This window comes from Pituophis catenifer, unplaced genomic scaffold (assembly GCF_029215685.1).
Source record: "Pituophis catenifer annectens isolate HBS135680 unplaced genomic scaffold, rPitCat1.0.hap2 SCAF_14, whole genome shotgun sequence".
Lineage (NCBI taxonomy): Eukaryota > Metazoa > Chordata > Lepidosauria > Squamata > Colubridae > Pituophis > Pituophis catenifer.
Genome location: NW_027256894.1, coordinates 4,727,354 through 4,742,464, shown reverse-complemented (window position 1 = coordinate 4,742,464; position 15,111 = coordinate 4,727,354). Strand labels below are relative to the sequence as shown.

At 48.7% G+C, this 15,111-nt stretch overlaps 1 protein-coding gene across 1 annotated transcript in view; it reads right to left on the bottom strand.

Annotated features, from left to right (window-relative positions):
• IGF1R (insulin like growth factor 1 receptor) overlaps window positions 1-6,334 on the bottom strand; it is a 211,533-nt gene extending 205,199 nt beyond the window's left edge. Inside the window, exon 1 of the mRNA XM_070953829.1 lies at window positions 5,863-6,334. Coding sequence (XP_070809930.1) covers window positions 5,863-6,265 — 403 coding nt within the window. The 5' untranslated portion in view covers window positions 6,266-6,334. The remainder of the gene's footprint in view (window positions 1-5,862) is intronic.
• Window positions 6,335-15,111: the final 8,777 nt, after the last annotated feature.

The window sequence follows — 15,111 nt, the reverse complement described above, 5'->3', positions numbered from 1 at the left end:
CGAAAACAAGACCCAACCAGAAAATAAGGCCTAGCATGATTTTTCAGGATGCTCATAATATAAAGCCCTACCTCAAAAATAAGCCCCAGTTAAGATCGTCAGCAAATGGGGATGTTAAGTACTGTATTTCCCCCAAAATAAGACCTAACTGGAAAATAAGCCATAATGCGTTTTTTGGAGCAAAAATTAATATAAAACCCGGCCTTATTTTGGGGAAAACACAGTATTCAATAATATGTCATTCCTTATGACTTATTGTATGACTATTTCCTATTCTTCAGTCCAGAAGACTTGAAATGTAACCCAGATTTCTCAGCTCCAAGTCTCTTTAGGTTAGCTTTGGGGATGAAAAAAATGTTTTTCAGGCTTCGCTTTTTTTCTAGGATTCATAAAGATCCATGACCAGCACACAATAGATGGTGATGTTTGGAAATACCTTAGGATCTTAAATCAAATTAATTGCTGATTCCATACGTCTTCTTGATGTGTTTCCTTCTTCCTTAGATACTAGATTTTCCTTCTAGATATTTTTTTCCCTTCAGTTTTGTTGGGCTAGGGCCACAGATTAGAGAATACTCACATGCAGTTAAGGCATGAAGCTTCATGTTCATACTTTAATTTATGATAGACATGGAATAAAATAATCTGTATCCAGCCGAGCTCCAACTAGATAAGAGTTTTCACTTCTCATCTTTCACCACGTTCAAGAAATCAATCAGCAAAATGCAGAGCTTTGGCATCTCCACAATAACATTTCTTCCAAGATAAACTTTTCGTATTAAGCAGGTTACAATTACAAGGGGAGCGTTCGGTTTTTTTTAAATGTATTCATTTGTTCTGTATTTCTTTTGTTTCTGTGTATACTGAATTGTCTGTTTTTATTTTAGATCTGTCCGTCTGAAAATGGATTAATAAAAACTATTGGGTGACTGTTAAAAAATACAGGCAAGGAAAAAAGGCCAAGAGTTCAGAGAATAAATTTTTACAGGAAAATGGATCAGTGTAAAACAAAATGTGTGGTCCGTGCAGCTCAACAAAAAATCCTTTGGCTAACTACTTTGATTTCCATCTGTATAAAATAAGGTTAAACAAGTTCCATTTATCTTAGAGAGCACATGAAACAGCTGCCAATGAGGTATTCTTTCCATTCTTAAAATACACTCTGTCAATGTAAGTCAACTTCTTCAAATCCATAGCAAGAAAAGTCTAGTCTCACACTTAGACTGGATATGTTCTCCAAATTAGGTACTCAGGAGACCCCAAAATATCTCTCTTTATTAATGCTAATTTGCCTTAAATAAAGGATTGCAGGCTCCTTGGTGCTCTCTGGACTTGTTTTCTTGCAGACATTTCATTACTTAGTTTGAGACCAAACCTCACTCCTTTTTTAGCGCTGATGGTGTTACCTAGCAGGGTAATAAAACATCTGCAAGAAAACTACCAAGCTCAGAGAGCACCAAGGACCCCACAGGTTCAACCTACAAAGAACCTACAAAGGTTCTCTTCTATTGAGAAAGGATTGCCTCTAACTTTGTATTTTTCACCACACGAGTTAAATTTGCAACCCTAAATGGAAGGGGCTCTCCCAAAAAAACGCCAGTTTGCAGCTCTCTGCTATTAGACATCAAACCAGGATTTCCAATGCCACTTCCATTCTCCAGAGACAGGCTAAATTCCAGATGGCGAACCTATGGCACTCATGCTTTCCAGGTACACGAGCCGTCGCCCAATATATCTGCAGCTGTGCATGTGCGCGCACCCCAGCTGGTGTTCAGGCCTCCAGTGCGCATGTGTGCAATTCAGAGGACCCAGCTGGTCTTTGGAACTCCCCTGCACATGCACACGCGTTTGCACATGCATGTGAGAGAACTTGCACGCAGCACGCACATGCATAAATGGCATTCGTGCATGTGCATTGCATGCACAAAACCCACATGTATGCACAGATAGTGCGATTACGCAGGCAGCGCAGGGGGGGCACACACGAAAGCCAATAGCACGCGTGCACACAAAGCACGCACCTGTTCGGCACACGGTGAGTAAAAGGTTCGCCACCACTAGGCTAGGTGGACGTATCTCCACGTGCCCACCCCGAAAGCCATGCCAATAATTTATTTTGCTTTTCTTGCTTTTCCTCTCGATTAAAAAAAAACCCTCACCAGTAAGAACAAGACTGCAGTGTGCATCTGACTGCAACAATGACTTTAAAAAAAAAACACACACACACACACAAAGCCATAATATTTATTCAAGAAACATTTCTAGCCTCGCCTGCTTTGATTGAAAGAGAGCCGATAACCTGGATTGGATTCTTACAGGTGGAAATTTCATGAATTGCCAGTTCTCAACACCTGTGTCCTTAGCGCTGGGTCATGTTGCTGGATCTCAGGTTCCATAAGGCTATACTTTTCAAGGGAAATCAAAAGAACGGGAAGAGGAGAGCTTTATGGGTAGATAATTTCAGAGCTATACGAGATCACAGTTGTATCCTAACCACTATCTGGTCTGTGGTTGAGACATCCCTCTCTTTCTGCTCCCTCGCACGCACACATTAAAGACAATTACAGGGCAAACTTTGAAAACATCCTGGAAAACAAAATCTATCCACCAGTGGCCGGCAAGATACAATTACATCCACACTACATTGTACAGAGGTCGCACAACCTTTGCGCAACGCTACAGGCGGTCCTCGTCTCGCGGCCACAGTTGGGACCGGAATTGTGGTTGCTAAGCGAAGTTGTTGTTGTTAAACGAATCAATCCCAGAAGCAGACTCCAATTTCATCATAGTTTTTACTCTGGTCATTAAAGGAATCATACAATCATTAAGGGAACCCAGCTTCCCCCGTTGACTTGGCTTGTCAGAAGCTGGCTGGGGAAGTGACATGATGGCAAGACGTCGCAACTGTCCTAAATGTGGCCTGTGGGCTGTGAAAATATCTACACATCCTGGACATAAAATTGTTTCAATTTCTACCCTCAAAACGACGCTATAGGGCCCTGCACACCAGAACAACTAGACACAAGGACAGTTTTTCCCCCATGCCATCACTCTGCTAAACGACTAATTCCCACAACACTGTCAAACTATTTACTAAGACTGTATCACTATTATTCTTCTCATCCTTCTATTACCTATCTCCTTCTACTTATGACTATAACTCTGTTGCTTGTATCTTTATGATTTATACAGTTTCCCCAAAAATAAGACCCAGCCAGAAAGTAAGCCCTAGCATGATTTTTCAGGATGCTCGTAATATAAGACCTACCCCAAAAATAAGCCCCAGTTCAGATCATCAGCCAGACGGGATGCCATATTTCCCTGAAAATAAGCCCTAACTAGAAAATAAGCCCTAATGTGTCTTTTGGAGCAAAAATTAATATAAGACCCAGACTTATTTTCCAGGAAACAGGGTATTGTTTTATTTAGTTTTCTAGTATGATTTGATTGCTTATTTAGTATCCTATGACTATCACTAAGTGTATCTTATGATTTTTGATGAATGTATTTTTTTATGTACACTGAGAACTTATGCACTGAAGACAAATTCCTTGTGTGTCCAATCACACTCGGCCAATAAAGAACTCAACTCAACTCAACAACTCAAACTCAACTCAACTCAACTCCTGAACTCAACTCAACTCAACTCAATTCAACTACTCTACTCTACTCTACTCTACTCTACTCTACTCTATTCTAAAATGTGAACCAGGTGCCAAACACCCAAACACCTGTCAGGTAACCTGGGGAGTGGTGCAATGGTTATAACTCTTGAGGATGGGCCACAAATCATTTTTTCAGAGGCTGTCATAACATTGAACGGTCATTAAAGTAATGGTTGTAAGTTGAAGACTATATGTACTTGCAGGAGGTAAAGCTGGTTTATGCATCTGATCCAGATAAATTATGCTTTTACTGGAAAAGACTGAATAGAATGAATGAGCTAGAAGGGACCTTGGAGGTCTTCTAGTCCAGCCCCCTGCTCAAGCAAGAGGGACTGTACTAGTTTGGGCAAGGATCCAGAAGAAAGAAGGAAGAGTGATTGTATTCCTATATACAAGCAGTCCTGGTTGTTTCAACCCTTCATTTAGTGACTGTTCGAAGTTACAACAGCACTGAAAAAAGTGACTTATGGCCATTTTTCACACTTATGTCCATTGCAGCCTTCCCATGGTCATGAGATCAAAATTCAGACACTTGCAACTGACTCGTATTTATGACGGTTACAGTGTCCCAGGCAGAGGTGGACGTCACATACTGTAACAACCGGTTCGCCCAGAACTGAAAATGTGAGTGTGTGTACCTCCCGCACATGCGCGCATCAGAAAACCGGCGATTATATAGGATGTCATAGCGCCAGGGCGTGTGGGTGGGCCCAGGCGCTGGTCAGAACTACTGGTTCGCCCAAACTGGTCTGAACTGGCAGCAGCCCACCAATGGTCCCAGAGTCATGCAATCAACTTTTGAGACCTTCTGACAAGCAAAGTCAATGAGGAACTTAACAACCGTGTTACTAACTGAACAACTGCAGTCATTCACTTAACAATTGTGGCCAGAATGGTCACAAAATGGAGCAAAGCTCACTTATCAAGCGTCTTGCTTAGCAACATAAATCTGGAGCTCAACTGTAGTCCTACGACTGACTACCTGTTTGTCTTCCTGACCCCCGTGAATACATTCTTCTCAATCCTAGCAAACCATTCTTTCAATGCACGATTCTAACAACACGTTTATTTATTTATTTATTTGCGGGTCAAAATGGGACGCTTCCCAAGGACGCTTGATCCCAACAAACATTTGCTGAAGTTAAACGGGTCAAGACGGTTTCTATGCATCACCTTGAATAAAACAAAAATAGAATGCAAATATAATAAAGGAACCAAGCTAACTTGTAGATGCTTTCCTAGAATTCCTAATTCAAAACGGCAACCCAGACAAGCTGTTTTACTGCGGATTATTTTAACCCAATGCATAACGCTTTTAAAAAGTCCCCCCCTCCTAAATTCACATTCTACATCAACACTAATACAGTACCGCTCAGCGTAAAATTTATCCCAGGAACCCTGCCCACCACAGCACGCAACAGATGCTGGGAATGTAACTACTAAATAACATAGCAATACTTATAAAGTAATAAAAGCAGTATACATTTCAAAAAAAAAAATCTAATTAATAAATAAATTCCCATTGGGAATATGGGAATTGCAGTTCCAATACAGGTAGTCCTCAACTTACAACCACAATTGGGTCCAGAATTTATTTTTGTTAAGAGAGAATTTTGTTAAGTGAGTTTTGCCCCATTTTACGACTTTTCTTGCCACATTTGTTAAGTGAATCATTGACGGTCTTAAATTATTAACACCGTTGTTAAGTGAATCTGGCTTCCTCATTGATTTTGCTTGTCAGGTGGTCACAAAAGGGGATCACATGACCATGGGACACTGCGACGGTCATAAATATGAACTAATTGCCAAGCTCCTGAATTTTGATCATGTGACCATAGGGATGCTGTAATCGCTGTGAAAAATGGCTGTAAGTCACTTTTTTTCAGTGCCGTCGTAACTTCGAACGGTCACTAAATGAACTGTTGTAAGTCAAGAACTACCTGTACATCTAATTCAGGCGTGTCCAACCTTGGCCACTTTTAAGAATTGTGAACTTCAACTCCCAGAATTCCCCAGCCAAATATGCTAGCTGATGAATTCTGGGAGTTGAAGTCCACAGGTCTTGAAGTGGCCAAGTTTGGACACCCCTGATCTAAGTTGGAGAAGACAACAAACATATGCATTTTTGTGAGTGAGTGTATGTGTCACACAGGTGACACCATTATTAGTTAAAATTGAACCATCAATGAATTCTTACTTTTCTGGCAGTGGTTGGAAGTCCAGCAGCGGAAGCTGTATTCATTATTTATGGAAGTCTTCTCACACAGCGGTTTCTCCTCCACCGTTCCTGGACACAAATCTCCACATTCTTTTGCCGGTTTATTTCCTATAATGTAGTTATTGGAAACAGCATCCAAGATCAGAGACCAGTCCACCGTGGACAGGTAACAGAGGTCAGAATTCTTCTCGATCCGGATGGCTCCCCGAGTGATGTTCCTCAAGTTGTACAGCCCAATTTCCTTGAGGTTGGTCATTTCGAAGATGACCAACGCGTAGTTGTAGAAAAGGCTCTTGCCCCGAATCACTGTCAGGTTCGGAAAGAGGTCGCTGAGGGTCTCCAGGCCAGCCACGCGGAAAAGCAACAAATAATCGGTGATCATGGTGAGCTTGGGGAAGCGGAAGTTGCTAAAGTCCTCTCCTTGATTGATCAACAAAATCTGGAGATAGCCTTCCACCACTGTACAGCCCTCCAGCTGCTTCAGTTCCTCCATACTGTTGCGTATGTCGATGTTTGGCCCACAAACTGGGGAGACAAAAAGAGTGGGATTTAAGACAGTTCATTTCATGTCGTTAGAAATGCAAACGTAAATCGACTTTCTGTCCAGCACGAAAGAGAAGGTCCAAGTGACAGTTCAATTAAACTGCTTTATTGCTAAAAGTCTACTCACAGGAATCTTCTCAACTAGCACCTACTAGAGTTAGATAAGGGTCAACAGAAATCAAGGGAGGTTGGGCTTAGTCTGTTTGTGGCTACGCAAGGATTCTAGGCTGATTCCCCTTTCAACTCCGCCTCCAGGTTCCCCTCCCACACTTTCCTTCCAAATCTAATTTTAGCGCAACATTTCTCCTTGCTAACAGAAGAAGACTCCAACTGAACATCCTCCAATTATTTTTATGATACTCTGATACTCTCAATATTAGATAATTTATTAACATAGGATGTACAGTAGATGGGTCACCCATTATACCAGTCCTGAGCCTTTTACAACCTCCAGGCCACATGTGACCCATTGGCTATCCCTGTGTGAGGTCAATCAACAATTAGAAATCAAATGTAAATAAGGGTTCGCCATGCATGCAATAAAGCTATGTTGCTTTTATTTTGAAGGTAACTGCTATTTTTTTTTTCAATTTACATATGTACCATATGTGAATGCCTATGTGGCCTCCCCCGTGGCCCATTTGGGGCCTGGACGGCTTCCTGAAGCACTCTGCTGGCTAAAATGGGGCATGGGGAGGCTGTGTGAGGCCCCCCCATGCAAGGGTGAAATCCAGCAGGTTCTGACAGGTCGAACCAGTAGCAGAAATTTTGAGCAGTTCGGAGAACTGGCAAATACCACCTCTGAGTAGGGTGTGAATGGAGATTTTGCAATATCCTTCCCCCAGGAGTGAGAAGGGAATGGGGATTTTGCAGTATCCTTCCCTTAGAATGGGGTGGGAATGGAGATTTTGCAGTATCTTCCCCTGCCACGCCCACCAAGCCACACCACGCCCACCAAGCCACGCCCACAGAACCGGTAGTAAAAAAAATGGATTTCACCACTGCCCCCATGCCCCGTTTTGGACAGCAGGGTGCTGCAGGAGGCATCCGTCCCATCCCCTGTCCCCACTCCCACCCCGGTCCGGCCAACAGAGGAGAACTACAATGCTGATCCGGCCCTCGAAATTTGACACCCCTGCTATAAGCCATAATTTTTAAACACTCAATAAATGAATATACTCCACGTACAACTAACCCTCAGTATTATCATTACAGCTTAATGCTGTTTGGAAAAGGCACCCATCAATCCCTGGAATTCGGAGCAAAAAAAGTCTTCAAGATTATACTTAGCAATGGAGTTCTTCTTCCACTAATAAAGACAACTTTATGAAGACACTTTCCAGCATTTACTTTGCTTATATTCTTGTCTTTAAGCAACTCAGACTTTACGATGTATATGAGGGCTTTCGCCAACTAAAATGAAACTGCCCATTAATAGCAAAAGCACTTCACAGTGCTTTCCAGGCCAATCTAAGCAGTTTACAGAGTCAGCATACGGCCCCACAACAATATGGGTCCTCATTTTACCGACCTTGGAAGGACGGAAGGCTGAGTCAACATTGAGTTGACCATGGCTTAGGGCCTGGTTATTTACGGGACCGCCTACTACCACCAATAGCCTCCCACCGACCAGTACGCTCTCATAGAGAGGGACTCCTCCGGGTGCCATCAGCCAAACAATGTCGGCTGGCGACCCCTAGGGGGACAGCCTTCTCTGTGGGGGCACCTACCATCTGGAATGGGCTCCCCCCAGAGATACGGAGGATCCCGGATCTGCGCACCTTCCGCCGCGCTGTGAAGACCTTTTTATTCCATCAGGCGGGCTTGGCCTAATCTCTTCCCTTTTTAAATATGTAAATTTTAATTTGTTTTTAAATTATTGGGGTGTTTTAATTTGTCTGGGCCAAAATGGACGTTGTCTTACCTGAACGTCCTTTTTCTGGGCGCTGCGTACACTATCCAAGCATGGGTTAATACTTCAGTATTTGGCAACAACTGAGTGAAAGAACAGAAGGCTCTTCCCCTTTCCGGCCCCCTAGCCACGCCTCTGTTCCCATGATCCCCCAGTCTGAACGAAAGGCGCAGCTAACAAGGAGTCCACTAAGAGTAACCTTAACCAACTCAACTTTATTAACCAACTTGATAACAGGAACGAAAGAGACCAACAGTCACCAGGTGAGCAGTCAGCCCCAGAGGGAGGGTTATGGATAGTGTACGCAGCGCCCAGAAAAAGGACGTTCAGGTAAGACAACGTCCATTTTCCTGTGCGCTGCTCCCACTATCCAAGCATGGGATATACCCAAGCTCAAATCCCCTGGGCGGGAGGCTGACTGTCTCCATCGTTGTCCTCCGACACCACTTTCTGAAGAACTCTGCGGCCAAACGCCGCCTCAGCGGAGTTGTACACATCGATCTTGTAGTGGCGAATGAACGGCGTGAGGGACGACCAGGTCGCTGCCCTGCAGATGTCCGCTACCGAAGCTTGAGTAGCCCAGGCCGCCGACGTGGCCGCACTGCGGGTAGAGTGGGGGAGGATTCTGCCCGGTGCCGGTTTGGAGCTTGACTCGTAGGCCATAGCGATGCAGGACTTAATCCATCTGCTGACCGTAGCTGGTGATACCTTCTGACCCATGGACCTCGGACTAAAGGAGACCAGGAGACCCTCGGACCGGCGAAAAGGCTTGGTCCGACGGATGTAGATGCGGATAGCCCGTCGGACGTCCAACGTGTGCCACCTCTCCTCCCTAGCATCTCGGGGTGAGGGACAGAAATCCGGCAGGATGAGTTCCTGGGCCCGATGGAACCACGAGTTGACCTTCGGGATGAAAGCCGGGTCGAGGCGTAGCGTCACCGTGGATTCCCGAAATATGCATAAGTCCTTGCGGACTGAGAGGGCCGCTATCTCTGAGACTCTTCTCGCCGAGGTGATTGCCAGCAAGAAGGTCACCTTAAATGAGAGGTACTTGAGAGAGGCTGAGTTTAGCGGTTCGAAGGGGGGTCCAGTCAGTGCCCGCAGAACCAGAGTCAAGTCCCATGATGGGTAGCGATGCACTGCCGGAGGTCGAATGTTTGTGGCCCCATGTAGGAACCCCTTGATGCGCGGGTGGTGCGCGAGAGACTGGTACGGGGGGCAAGTGATGACCGTTGATAGGGCAGCTGTCTGCCTTCGTAAGGTTGCGGGGGCCAGACCCCTGTCAAGGCCAGCTTGAAGAAATTGCAGGATGTCACGCACCTCAGCAGATGTCGGGTCGGTGTGTTGTCGGGTACTCCAGCGACAGAACGCCTGCCAAGACGCCTCGTAAATGCGGGTCGTAGACGGACGTCTAGCTGCTTGGATGGTGGCCACGACCTCATCTGGTAGGTTGTCCTTTTTCAGGATGACGCGTTCAAATGCCAGACGGCTAATTGCAGCCACTGGGGCTCTGGGTGCGTGACCTCCCCCTGGCGAAGGACGAGCCGCCGTGGTGGGATCACCCACGGTTGGTCCACGGAGAGCGCCACTAGGTCGGCGTACCACGGCCTCCGGGGCCAGTTCGGGGCTACCAGGAGCAGGTCGGCCTTCTCCGATAGCAGTTTTCGGATGAGGCGGGGAATTAGAGGCAGTGGTGGGAACGCGTACAGGAGACCCTCGGGCCACCTGCAGCGCAACGCGTCGTGGTCTTCTGCCAGAGGTGTCGGGTAGCGCGACACGAAACGGGGAAGCTGAGCGTTGGCCGGGGTTGCAAAGAGATCCACCTCCGGGCTCCCGAAGCGTGAGGCAAGCTCCCGGAACAGTTGTGGATGGAGCTGCCATTCTGCTTGGTCTATGGTCTCTCTGCTGAGCCAGTCTGCTCTGACATTGGATGCCCCCGAGATGTGATCCGCCCTGATCGAAAGAAGGTGATTCTCTGCCCAGTTGAAGAGATCGGCGGCCTCTCGCATCAGGGTGCGGGACCTTGTGCCCCCCTCCCTGTTGACGTGCGCTTTGGCCGAGATGTTGTCGGTCAGGATCAGAACGTGATGTCCTCGCACTGTCGAATGGAACTCCCGAAGGGCCAGTTTGATCGCCCGAAGTTCCAGAAGGTTGATGCTGCACTGACTCTCCCGCCGGGACCACTGTCCCTGTGCCACCAGGTTGTGGAGGTGGGCTCCCCACCCTCGAAGACTTGCGTCGGTGGTGATGATCAGTCGGTCCGGCTCTAGGAAACTGGACCCCTTGAGAAGCGAAGGCGATGTCCACCACCTGAGGGACTGGCGGACCTGAGGGGTGAGGAGTACTGCCCGTTTGGAGTTGGCCCTGCCTGCCCGCTGGAAAGGGAGCAAAAACCACTGCAGAGGTCTCGAATGTCTGCGTGCCCACGGAACGATGCCGAAGCAGGATACCATCTTTCCGAGAAGGCAAGAAAGATGGATTAGGGCAACTCTCCTCTTCGACAGGATCTGTAGTATCAGAGTACGGATGCTCTGAACTCTGTCCGGTGATAGGTAAACCTGACCGTTGGCTGAGTCTATCAGTGCCCCCAGATGAAGTAGCCTGGTGGTGGGCTGCAGATGGCTCTTTTCGAAGTTTATGGTGAAGCCGTGATCCTGGAAGACCTGCAAGACTCTCCTCATGTCCTCGGTGGCCTGATCCCGGGTGGAGGACAGGATCAGAATGTCGTCCAGGTAGCAGAGCAACCGGATCGGGATGGTTCGAAGCCTGGCCGCTACCACCGCCACCAGTTTGGTAAAGGTGCGGGGGGCTGACGAAAGTCCGAATGGCATCGCCCGGTACTGGTAATGTGTTCCCGCGAATTCGAATCTCAGGAACTGCCTGTGCCCCGGGTGAATGGGCACGTGAAGATAGGCCTCCCGGAGGTCGACCGATTGGAGCAGGTCGCCCCGTCTCACCCCCGCTAGGATGGACTTTAGGGAGTGCATTTTGAACCTGTGGTATTGAACCGACAGGTTTAGCCGCTTTAGGTTTAGTATGCCCCTCCAGCCCCCCGAGTTCTTGGGTACTAGGAAGAGGGTTGAATAGAACCCAGAACCCCTCTGGGCGTGCGGCACTGCTTCGATGGCCTTGACTTCCAGGAGGTGTTCTATCTCCTGTGACATTAAGTTCCGTTGTTCTGCAGAGTGAGGCATTGGACAGCGGACAAACCGATGGGGCGGCTGACCGGAGAATTCGATAGAAAGTCCCGAACCAGTCGTACGCCTTACCCAGGAGTCCGAGGTTGATTTGGCCCATTGCTGGTGGAAGTGAATGAGCCTTCCTCCTATGGGGCCTGTGAATCTGGAGTCATTTCCCTCGTTTGGCTGGCTTTGACCCAGCACCACGGAAGTTGCGCCTCGGTTGCTGGTTTCGCCCTCGGTCTCGGAACTGCTGCCGGTCCTGGAACCTATCTCCTCCCTGATAGTGGGGACGATGAGAAGAGGACCCCCTGGGTCCCGCGCTGGTACGAAAGGGCTGTTGTAGTGGGTAAGGAGAGTACCGGCGTTCCTGACGTCGGTAAGTCGATGGGAGGATCTTTCTCTTATCCTTCCCCTCCACTAATAACGGCTCCAGCGCGGCACCAAAGAGCTCTGGGGCTTTGTAAGGTGCGGCCGCCAATTTCCATTTTGCTTTAAATTCGGCCTTCCAGGGCCGGAGCCAGAAGAGTCTTCTAGCCGAAAGAGTTGAAGCTAGAGTCCTTGAAGCAAATTTGGCTGCGTTCAGTGAGCTGTCAGCAGAGTATTCGGTAGCGGCTATTATCTTGTTTATATCCTGCTGGAGCCTGGTGTCCCCAGGAGGAAGTCTGTCCTGCAGGTGCCGGAGCCAAATAAGCGACGCTCGGTTGAAGAAGGAGGTAGCTGTGGCGGCTCTGATTGCCCAGCCCGCCGCCTGATGTGCCTTCCGGAAGGCCCCCTCCATCCTCTTCTCCTCTGCCTTGAGAGAGTCCAGAGGATCGGTGGAAATGAGGGAACCAGAAGACAATGCTGCCACAGGTTGGTCAACTGTAGGGAGCGTTAGGAGGTCCTCTAACTCTGGGGCTGCGCAGTAGAGCTTTTTGTCCAGGTTGCTGGGCGTGGCCAGGGAGGCTGGTTGTCCCCAGGGATTCTGAATGACCTCCGTAAACAGCTGAGGGCACGGGATATAGTCCTTCTGCGGCTTTGATGAGTTGAAAAGCGCGTCATGAGGGCCCGCTGTCGGTGGGGGTGGCGGGAGTGACGTCCCCTGGCACTCCAAGATTGGTTGTGAGACGTGCCTTGTGGAGCAAGGACTTGAATAGGGCCGGGCGGAAGAGGCCTGTAAACGCCGGTGTGTCAGGCGCTAGGCCCTCATCCTCTGATAGTTCCATCTCCTCAGGCCCTTCCTCTGCCTGGTCAGATTCCTCTGAGGAAGACTCCTGACCTCGTCCAAGGAGAGGCTGGGGTTGGGGCTGTTGGCGTCGCAACTGGCTTGGAGCGGCTTGGACTGGAGCCTGAGCCGACTGCTGCAAGGTTGCGCTGAAGAACGATGAGAGTGCGGCCGAAAACATGGCCTGGAAATCCAGAGGGGAAGCCATTCCGGCCCCCACTTGGGGCTGCGGCTCAGCTCTTGGCGATGGGCCCGTTGTTTCCGTGGCCCGATGATGGCCTGCAGGAAGGAGAGTCGGTGAGGTTTGCGCTGCGAGCCCTCTGCCTGTCTCCAGGCGGGGTGTGCTGTGAACAGACCTGAGCACCTCTGGAGTTCTTGGGGTTACTGCAATGTCGGATACAGATGAGATCCCCAACTCCGCGGCTCTGGGGGGCGCACGCACTTGCTCCACGGATGTGGGCTCCCTGGATGGTGTCTCTGCCAGCGCCCTCTGAGCCCTCTCCCACTGTCTCTCGAGCGCGTTGTGCCTCCTTAGCGCATCCCTGTCCTGAAAGGGCAAGTCTCCTTCAGAAGCAGCTCTGCTGGTGGCGCTCGTATGCCTCTTCTTTGATTTCTTCTTTCCCCCTTTACTGCTCTTGTGGGGGGGGCTAAGCTCCAATTCCATGTCTGAGGATGGGGGGGAGTGAGACATGGCTGAGGCTTGAGACCGTTGGGCAGACCCCCTAATCTTGCACTGCGCCAACTGCGGACAACTCTCTTCACGAGAGTCCAAAAGGTGCAAAATCTTCTCCTCAGGTGGTAGAGGAGGAAGATGCTCGGCCCCTTTCAGGCGTGGGGGGGGGGGTCTGCCGCCGGCTTGCAGGTCACTGAGGATGCCGGCTGGAGAGTCTGTCCAAGATGGCGGCCCGCAGGTCCACCAATATGGCGCTGGCACGTGGCTCCCCTGTGCCCGACTCTGGCGACGGTCTTATACTGGCGGCCCGAGGGTCCGACCAGGTGCCGCGCGATTCCCCTTGCAGAGGGAGGCTGTTTCGGCGTCTGGTGCTCTCTCCCTTTCGCGCTAGCGCCCGGCAGATGGTTTGGCGGCAAGCGGTTTGAGCGGCGATGCGTGGGCGGCCGGAGTTTCCGAACCCGCCGCCCAGCTGATGAGCGCGAAGCCGTCCGCTATCCCCTTATCGCTCTCCGGGCTTGCCTCGATCAAGGGTGAGGGAATCCGAGCCCGCCGGCCAGCTGGAGGTGCGCTAATTACTAGCGGCCGCCCGCACGTGGGAGGAAGCTTCCGAAGGATTAAGGAGCCCGCCGGCAGTTGAATCGGCTGCGAAGCTCCGCTCCCCCCCCACCAGCTGGTTGAACAAAAGAACCTCGCGCCGAAGCGCCAGGCAAAAGGGGCGCGAAAAGCAACTATTCAAAATAAACACAAAAAAATGCCTAAACGCTTAGAAGAGAGAAGAGCCAAACTATAAGAGAGAATTTATAGAAAGGAAGGAAGGAGCAAATCCCACAGAAACACAGTACCTTCTCTGAAACCTGTGGAGCTCCAACAAAACACTGCAGTAGTTGCCAGCAACTGAGTGAAGACTGGGGGATCATGGGAACAGAGGCGTGGCTAGGGGGCCGGAAAGGGGAAGAGCCTTCTGTTCTTTCACTCAGTTGTTGCCAAATACTGAAGTATTAACCCATGCTTGGATAGTGGGAGCAGCGCACAGGAAAATGATTTAATCTGATTTTATCTGGTTTTTAAATTTTTTGTATCTATGTTATTTTATTGTCTGGCTGTTCACCGCCCTGAGTCCTTCGGGAGTAGGGCGGTATACAAATCAAATAAAACAAACATAAAACATAAAACATAATTGCACTCCTCGAGTGAGCAGTGAGTTATCCTGCAGTATTGCATTCCAACCACTGCATCACCATTGGAGTGGGAGTGGGAGGGGAGGGGAGAGGACTACACTGGACTAGACTACGAATAGGAATAGGAATAGGAATAGGAATAGGAATAGGAATAGCATCCCACTTAGACTTATATACCATTTCATAGTGCTTTAGTCTTTTCTAAGCAGAATCAGCCTATGGCCCCTAACAATCTGGGCCTTCATTTTATCAACATCGGAAGGATGGAAAGCTGAGTTAACCTTGAGCCGCTCAAAATTGAACTCAGGGAGTGAGCAGTGAGTTAGCCTGCAATACTGCATTCTAACCACTACGCCATCATGGGAATGAAATAATAGAAATAGAAATAATAGAAATAGAAATAATAGAAATAGAAATAATACCGTTTTCCTCAAAATAAGACATCCCCTGATAATAAGCCCAATTTGGCTTTTGAGCGCATAGCAATAAGGCCAAGCACTTATTTCAGGGTTCAAAAAAATATAAGACAGGGTCTT